Source organism: Oculina patagonica, chromosome 6 (genome assembly GCF_052425735.1).
Source record: "Oculina patagonica isolate OP01 chromosome 6, crgOcupat, whole genome shotgun sequence".
Taxonomy (NCBI): Eukaryota; Metazoa; Cnidaria; class Anthozoa; order Scleractinia; family Oculinidae; genus Oculina; species Oculina patagonica.
Window position 1 is genome coordinate 17839505 of NC_135763.1, and position 9097 is coordinate 17848601.

The following is a 9097-nucleotide window of genomic DNA, read 5'->3' on the forward strand; positions in this document are numbered from 1 at the left end:
CAAATTTTGCTACGCAGGGACTTTAAGGATGCCTCCTTGTGTCAAAACCCTGCGGGGGCAATAAAGTTAACAAATCATATCATATCATATCATATCGGCTTTTATTAATGTTATACGAAATGGTGGTCTTAAGATGTTTGATATCCAATCTATGATTGTTTTTAATATGGGTATTATAGAATGAATAAGTCAATTTGAACTATAACTCATAGGCTTGCTCCATAGTCCGTTACGTTCAACGATCTTAGCTTAAATTAATATATTATTACTCAACACGTCACCAGTTAATGAGAATTTAAACTTTTTATTGAAGAAACATTTTATAGTATGAGAAAAAATTATATTACTTATGGAAGTTGCTTTTTATTGGTGTTGTCATCTGACGTCCTCAAAATACTAAAATCTAAACTTTTAACCCTACAAAGCTATTTTTTCGTTTCTTCAGAAACGAAACGTTATTGTTTTCGATTCAATGTGAACTATTTACACTGTGGGGGCTGTCCAATCAAAAGAACGCTCGTAATCACAATGTAAACTTGCAAGTAGCAGCAAATAACCTGGTAAAAACCTGTTCTTTCTGTAATCGTCAGGAAGACCAACAAATCTTGAGATTTATTATAAATGGAAATATCTGACGACTACAACACTTTTAAGTACGATGGAAGCGATCTATTGGCGAAAAATATGAGGAGAGCCATTTCCGTGTTTTTATTATTAGGTACATATTTTAGCTTAAATTCTAACTTATTGTTGACTTTTTTAAATTTTCCATCAATAAGAGCCCTTAGAACAGCAAACAAGACTCTATGTTTTCAGATGTCCCGTATTTGAGGACTTGTTTGCTGGCACGGAAGATATACCGCTCAAGGGCAAAATGATTTAAGGCAATGCGAGGGATAAATGAATCGGCGACCATGCAATTCTTTCGTAACATGCACTTATTCTGGACCAAGGTTCTTCTCAAAAATGTCACAAACCCATCTCTTTTCAAACTTCCTGCAACTTATCACTTATATTATTGTTATCCTTAGCTAGGGATCCGCCATCCGGTAACGAAACACCATTTCTTTTTCAAAGAAATGCTCGTTCATAATGTTATAAACACAAAGAATATTAATCTCTAGAAAAGTTTGGTTTTGATTTAGTGATTCGATTAGGAAATAGAGCATTTTGAAATTTGTGATGTCCCGGATGAACGGATTCTTAACTGCCACAAAACACATCAACTAACGATTGAAACACGTTTATACGTGGAGGTGAAAATAAGTTGTTATCATTGTTATTTTAAAAAATAATTCAGTGAATGTTATCGCTCTGAGAAAGTTAATAACAAACCTTAACAATCAATGGATCCGATTGTGAGCAAAAAAGAGTTAAGAAAGTTCTCTGGAACAACATGAGGTATAATCTTTGGTTGTATAGAAGTATAGAAGGGACAATTTTGTGCATAATTACATATTGAAACAAATAATTATATTTTGATATATTGAGTTTCGTTTATTTCATCGGTTTAAACGACGCTTAATGGTTTAAGAATTTACACAGTAATCATTACTTTGGCAACGACAACATAACCGTAAAGTAGGAGACAATCACTCCAACAATCTGAAAAAGATAAAATATAACAGTTTAAAAATACAGTACAGTAACTTTTTATTTAATTTCTTATGTTACTGCCGAAACGAAAAGATTAATTATCTAAACAAAGCTAAATAATAAACGCCAAATCTTACGGTACTTTGTATATAAATACTCGAGCATCAAATTCATATTATATGGCCATTCCTTGTAGCATTTGTTGCAAAATGTTAGCAAATATTCGGTATAAAATTAAGATAAACCTCCTTCCTGTACAATTCCTTCACGGGAGATGTCGATAGGTAAAGTCTGCTTCGAGCCTAGTGGCCCATACAGGCCGGAGCTTATCTCGGTTTCCGTAACATTAAGCGACTGAGAGTATTGCTACTCCCCCCTGGATGGGATGCTAGTCCATCGCAGGGTTACCCCCCAGCAGTAAATTCGCCGGTACCCATTTATACACCTGGGTGGAGAGAGGCACTGTGAGAGTAAAGTGTCTTGCCCAAGAACACAACGCAGCGCCCCGGCCAGGCCTCGAACCCGGGCCGTTCGACTCGGAGGCGAGCGCGCTAACCATTAGGCCACCGCGCCTCCCACATAGGCATTGTCGATAGGCATTGTAGTAAATACACATTGTTCATACTTGATCACAAAACATTTCTCCTACTTCCAGTAATGCGCAGTTTCTGTACCAACACTTCCTAATTAGAGAACAACTATGCACTGATACCGCGACAAAAATTGTGTTACTTAAAACTGTAACTCTATATGTAACGTTAGCTTTACCGTTAGAGACATGGACTTGGTAATGACTGCCAGTCCCCCAATAGAGAGACCCTTTGGGTCACCTTGTAGGTCCAGTAGTATAAACATCAATAGCTTAAAAATGATAGGAAAGAAATGTTATTTTTTTTTTCATATCTTAAAGTTGTGGTTCTGTTTGTTTTGTTTTGTTTTCTTCTCTTTTCTTTTCTTCTCTTCTCTTCTCTTATCTTTTCTTCTCTCTTCCTCTCATCCCTTCTCTTCTGTTTTTTTTTTTTTTTTTTCTGGTCCATTTTGTTCTGTTCTGTGTTGTTCTGTTCTGTTTTATTTTGTTCTCTTCTCTTCTCTTCTCTACTTTTCTCTTCTTTCTCTTCTCTTCTGTTTTGTTCTGTTCTATTCTGTTTCTGTTCTGTTCTGTTCTGTTCTGTTTTGTTCGTAGGTTTTCAATTTCTGGGCGTTCTATTAACATTAATGGGGTGATTTGGATACGTTGTAGTGATACAGTTGTTGTAATTGGTGGGCGGGAGGGGAAGATTAGATTAAGATGACCATGCTGCACGATGTTATATTTAATAATTTGAGGTATTGTGGTAGTTCTAAGTATTTGTGGATATTTTAGAGCATGGTATACTACAGCGTCATTGACACAATCCCGTTTCTTTATTTTTAGATACCCTTCAACTCCCGAAGAGTTTTAAGAGCTTTACAATTTTCCGTTCCGTGAACAAAATTGTTTTTAAGCGTAAGTAAAAAATCAAAATAAACAAACAAAGCAGTGCCTGCACATGAGCCAGTACCTTTCCTTCTTCTTCTTTTGAAACTGGAAAAGTTTGCACGTAGGTCTTTTGGAAGCCCTGAATCTGAAAGTGAAATTTAACATTAGGATATATGAATTATTGTGGCACGTTGGCTTTAAAAGTTAAACAGTTGAAGGTCACGCTATTTATTTTTACCGTACACAAATTTGCAAGTAGCCAATCACTAGCGCAATCTACTGTAATTATATCCTACGATACCAAACAGTTAAAGGTCACGCTTTATATATTTACCGTACCCAAATTTGCAAGTAGCCAATCACTAGCGCAATCTACTGTAATTATATCCTACGATACCAAGTCACTGACCTGATATTGCCCGATATCATTGCCACTTTTACGTAAAGCAGTGATACATTGCGATGAAAAGAAAAGAGGTTTTACCAATTAAACAGAACCTAGTATTTATAGTTTAGCTGTTGTTTACTGGTCGTATAATGAGTAAAAACGTACCCGCCAAAACCGGCTTAACTTGCGCGAGCTCGCCAGTTGTGCGGTGTTTGCCGACGACAGTACTGAAGCATTCAGAATGAAGTCGAAGGTCCGAAAGTTTTCGTTAATTTTTGATTTTAAAAATGAAGAGAATTAAACTTCAAACAAACGATTAAAAAAAATTGAAAAGAGGAACTTTATAACAGTGTCAAAGACAGAAAATCTTTCTCGCAGGTCACACGAGGGGACGCCTGACAGATTTCATTACCGTAACTTTTAAAAATTTCACCGGATTTTTTGTTGAATTTGAATACGGTAAATACCTAATCGTACCTTTTTGGTACGGTTCAGCATCTCGATTGATGAGCTGCCGAAGCGTACAAAAAAGGTACGATTAAGTGTAATTATTTGACAGGTAATTCGTAAAGCGTGAAGTGGATGAGGAAAAAATAATTTTAACCAAAGATGTTAAATAAAAAGGAAAAAAGTTACATAATGGAACCCTAATAATAGTAATTCAAAAGCTAGTTACAGGAAAAATAAAAAAAGAAACCACCTTCATCATAATAAAATAAGTGACAAGTACAAACAAAATTGTCTTCCATGCCATATACCTTTTCGCTGACATTGGATCCAAATAACAGGAGAGTTGCAAAGATACTAGCTCCAGCCAGAAGCCAGAAGAGAGAAGTCATAAGCGACATTAATTTTTCCTCTTGAGGCAAGCTAACGGCTTGGTAAAAATTGAAACAAATCAGTGGAATGTACACAGAAACCATCCCAAGGAGAAGAGGAGCAAGCATCTTGTCGGCGAGCTCGACCACTTCACATAGTTTGTGATACTCCATCTTCAAAGACGCCATGTCTATTGCGATCGAAGGCAGTGATGACATTCGTTTGTGCAGTTCGTTAAAAACTTCTTCTAGTATTAAGCATGTGATGAAAAAGAAAAGAATTGGAAGGAACCACACACCACAACCAATAGCGAAAAACACCCTTGAAATTACCATAAAGCCAACCCATTGATTCCAAGGCATAGAAGAATAAATATTTAAGCCCAAGAGGATATCACTAAGCAAAACGCCCACTATAGCAACCATGACAAAAAAACAACAACAAACTAGTCCTTTTCTTGACTTACTTTTCACCTTTACAAAATTAACATTGCTGTTGACAGCAAGTACACCCCGAATAAAATATTTAAATCGAGATTTCGCTGTATCTGCCGAAGGTGTGCACAGAACAAGTAAGCAAATTGTGCCGCAAAGTGCGATTAACAGACACCATAAAGTGATCATTATAAAGACATAGATGTTATCTCCAAAGATAATATTAGCAAAGGACATAACGAAATTCAACCAGAAACCAGAAACTACCACACCACAATACATGCGCTGAAGATAGACCCGTTTACTACAACGACCAGTCCCTTGGGTCAATTGCGTCAAGCTCGTGTCTCCGAAGTATATTCCAAACAGTTTCATCAGTTTCAGCACCGGACTGTATATGTCATCGATTTCTTTAAGCAGCTGTTCGTTGACATTGTCTTGCTCTGGAATTGAGTCGTTACCCATTGAAACTTCATTCATCTTGGACTGCAGTGAAATTGAGGACGGCATTTTGTGATCCTCATGCAAGATGGCCTCTTTAGGTGTTACTCGAAAAGGCATGATTCTGGACACAAACAAACAACTGATCGCTAAGTGACTAGAGTGTAAATATAAAGTTCTTCTTTGGTCGGTTTTGCAAATTAAAAATTAAACACTTAATTTAAAATCATTCATTCACCTTTTATGTTTGTTTCTTTATTCCGCCCTAATAGCTCGTGTAGTCAAGCAAGTTTGTATTCATATTCAAAATTTCAAAATCAATTTTCAACAACAAATCAATAAGTTCAGTATATTATTTATTCAATGTTTACCGGGTGAGATATAATTAACTAAGATTTAAACAAGAATCAATAATTCAATTTAAGGAAGAAAATAGAACTTTAAAAAATCCTTTACAGAGTAAAAAAGACAAAAAAATATGGAAAATTGTTTAGTTTTCGTTGATATGGGAAGTGACCAGCTGTGTTTTCTTTTCATATATATATATTATTTGCCGGCCTGGAGGTCCGTATTGAGAAAAACTGTGCCAGAGGTCTTGAGTACGGCCCGAGGCCGCAGGCCGAGGGCCGTGCTCAAGACCGAGGGCACAGTTTTTCTCAATACGGACCGACCAAGGCCGGCAAATAATATTTTTATTTTTTTCTTGTTGTTTTTCAAAAGTTAAACGTGTCTTGTTGTTTTCGGAAAGCAACTTTTTGCAAGCGCGCGTAAAATGCGGAATGAAACGAAGCCGTTTGTGACACCACAGCAGCAAAATACGTTTTTTACTCTGTTAAAGCGCAGAAATCACAGGAAGCAATATAACTAAAAGAAACCCCTTTATTTTCCCAAATTTCGATACATGTAGCTAACTCCTGCTCGGTTTACTCAAATTTTTGTCGAAAGGGAAGAGGCGATTTATATTGTACAACCTTCGGTATTTTAACAAGAAATTTTGGAAAAAAGTTTTTAACGACAATGTACAAAAAATTTCAGAATTCTAAGTTTCGGAGAACGTTTTAAAGATTTTTAAGGTTTTAAAAACCCATTACAATTTTTTTGTTATTGCCGCAGAGTGACAACTATGACATCTGTCAATTACAACCTCCGCTAAACTCATTCACAAATGTAAAAACACCGCACTTGGCAGTTGGTGTCGTGGCAGACGGTACAAAAACTATTTTTCAATGACGACTAAAAGCAGCTTAAAGAAACGATCACTTTAACAAAGCTGAAACTGTTCCACGGTTGTGAAAAACGTCTGAAATACCACAGAGTAAATACCGTTCAACTAGTCTGAATCAGAATCATCACTGATGATTACTCTTCTCTTCTTTTTTGGCTTCGGCGGACTTCCAACTTTTTGACCACCGCCAACGTGGAAGGTGAACGAACAACCCTCGATCTTTCCAATAGACGCACCTGAAAAGATGCCTGAAGGTAGTGGCTGTGAAGTTGATGGGACAACAGGCTGTGCTGTCAGAGACAATGCTTTGTTTTCCTCAGTGGTGCTGGCTGTAGAAGTTGAAGATGACCGCATGCTCTGTTGTTGGCTTGTACGACTTAAAACGAGAGACATCTTTCGCTGATGAGAAATGGATGCTGTTTTATAAGAATCTAGGCTTTTGAGATTCTTATGTCCACTGAGCTGAGCAACATAATTTACCGGGGCGTCGGCATCCATTAGGCGAGAAATTGACGTCTTCCTCACGGAGTGGTTGGTTACGTTGCCGTGTAAACCTGCTCTTGATGCGGCGATTTTCAACATTCTGCCGATTTCATTCTTCCCCAGCGGTCCTCTCGTGTACCTGATGTTGTCGTTTGGCTTTCGCCGATGATTAACTGCCAAATAGAATGGGGCTTCTGGCTGATTTATGGCTTCTGGACGATGGGATCTGAATTTCTTGTAATATCGAACTGGGCAACGCTCGTTATTTGTTGCTTGTGCTGTTGGATTGAATGCACGACTCTGGCCGTCACCATGGCGCGTCTTTGATCCTCTTTCGGCCGTCCACACCAGAAGTTCATTTCCCGTCTCAGCGTCTGTCTCCAGAATAATGTCTCCCCACTTTAATTTCCTGCTTTCGTCCCTTGCACGAAAACCAAAATGGAGGGAAAGGAGCCACCAAACTGTTCTTTGAAGTGCTTCGGGAGTGCCTTCGCCAAACTCACCGGAGCGAAACAGCAAATCCTCCTCTTCTTCGCTAACTTGTCGTGCCGCTTGGGGGCGGTTTCCTTTGGCATAGACTTCAACAAGCTGCCTTTTCTTGGACAAAAGAACTTCACGGGACTTGGAGAACTCCTGGTCTTTCATTATGTTCATTTTTGAGTTTTTGTCATTTAAGTAACGTTGGAGGCTTCTTTGAAATGATGTTAGGCTACTCGGTTCATACGCACCGCCATCTTTTTTGTTGATCTCCATAAAGAACCGGCAAATGAGGACATTTAGCTCGCTTGAAGGTATGTCTTCAATTTCTCTTTCTTCACCAATACTTTGGAAATATCTTCGCCAAACGTTGAGGTCGTACTGGGTTTTTTCACTGTATTTTCTTTGCGTTGGCCCAAAATGAAATCTTGTGCGTTCGCTAGCGTAAAGTCATCTTGCTCCTTCTGAAGTTCTGAAACTGGGGTATTTTCTTTGTTCTTGTCATCTTCAAACTCGTCTGGATAATAAAATTCACTCTCGCTATGATAGCTATCGTCAGAGTCCATTCTTAAGAATTGTTTTGAGTATGTAAACCTGTTTACTGCAAAATTCAATTAGCCTTGCAAAGTTACATAATTGAAACCTTGCTCGTCACGCAAATTCCCTGATTCCCTGCGGCCCGCGTACCGTTGACCGCGGTCAAGATCGGAAAATTCCGCCCGCTCCCGGAACCAATCAGATTGCAGGATTTGGTTCATCTTGCCCGCTCACGCGCTGAGAAAAAAATAAATAAATATAAATACTACTTATTAACCGAGAGTGAGGTCATTACAGGGGAATCTCAGACCGAGGCCGTGATGTATTGACCGAGCGACAGCGAGGTCAATACATCAAGGTCGAGGTCTGAGATTCCCCTGTAATGGCCGAACGGACGAGGTTAATAAGTTATTTATTATATGGCCTTTAAGCACTATTCAAAAAAAAGAGTATAATCAAGGGAAAAAACACTGGAGGTAAAACTCGCTCTCTGTGGCTCTCATCGTCGCTCATACTAAAGAAGTATCGGTATGCTTATATTTTTCTTTCAGTTATTGAAAAGATAGTTATATTTTGTCGGCATTTTTTGTTGTTTTTTGCCCCCTCGCTAGTAGCTTTTACTCACAACTCAAAAAACCGTCGAGTCGAGAAAAAACTTAATAATGCCCGGTCATTACAAGAAAATAATGCCCGCTCAGCAGCCAATCAGAGCGCGCGTACTATTGTGGACATATAATAATGATAGTTATTGCGAAGGGCGCTTGCCTCTAAAAATCAATGAGGCCTCCCTTATAACGATATCAGACGATCTTATAAAAGATTGACATAAGCTGCTCTATAGTTTTTAGAAAGGCTGACAGAAATACCGTGTTAAAATATAGTTATCATATCATTGCAATTGCTTATCATGTCATATCATATCATATCTCATACAATGCCATAGAAAATACAACCAATCAGAATACAGGAAAGCCGTTGTATATTCGACGGTATTCAACCCAACCTTCCCATCGTGCGCTGCGATCTTAATATTCTCGATGAAATTTAGTAAGCGTATTTTCTATGGCATGGTATAAAATAGTTACACAACACTTTCTCGTGGTATACTTAACAATTATTCCATGAGTCCGCGTTGGATACGAGGTGGTAAATAGCCAACGAGGCGCGAAGCGCCGAGTTGGCTATAACGACTCGTATCCAACACGGGCGAATGGAATAATTGTTTTATTAAATTCTTC

General features: G+C 38.2%; 1 protein-coding gene across 1 annotated transcript; it reads right to left on the reverse strand.

The window, feature by feature from the left end:
- Nucleotides 1–366: 366 nt before the first annotated feature.
- LOC144657642 (uncharacterized) lies at nt 367–5266 on the reverse strand. The gene is made up of 4 exons (XM_078517996.1): nt 4202–5266; nt 3138–3200; nt 2365–2457; nt 367–1605 (listed from the first exon to the last, which is right to left on the reverse strand). The coding sequence occupies exons 1-4, from the start codon at nt 5255–5257 to the stop codon at nt 1552–1554; spliced, it is 1266 nt and encodes a 421-aa protein (XP_078374122.1). The 5' UTR covers nt 5258–5266; the 3' UTR covers nt 367–1551.
- Between the last annotated feature and the right edge of the window lie 3831 nt (nt 5267–9097).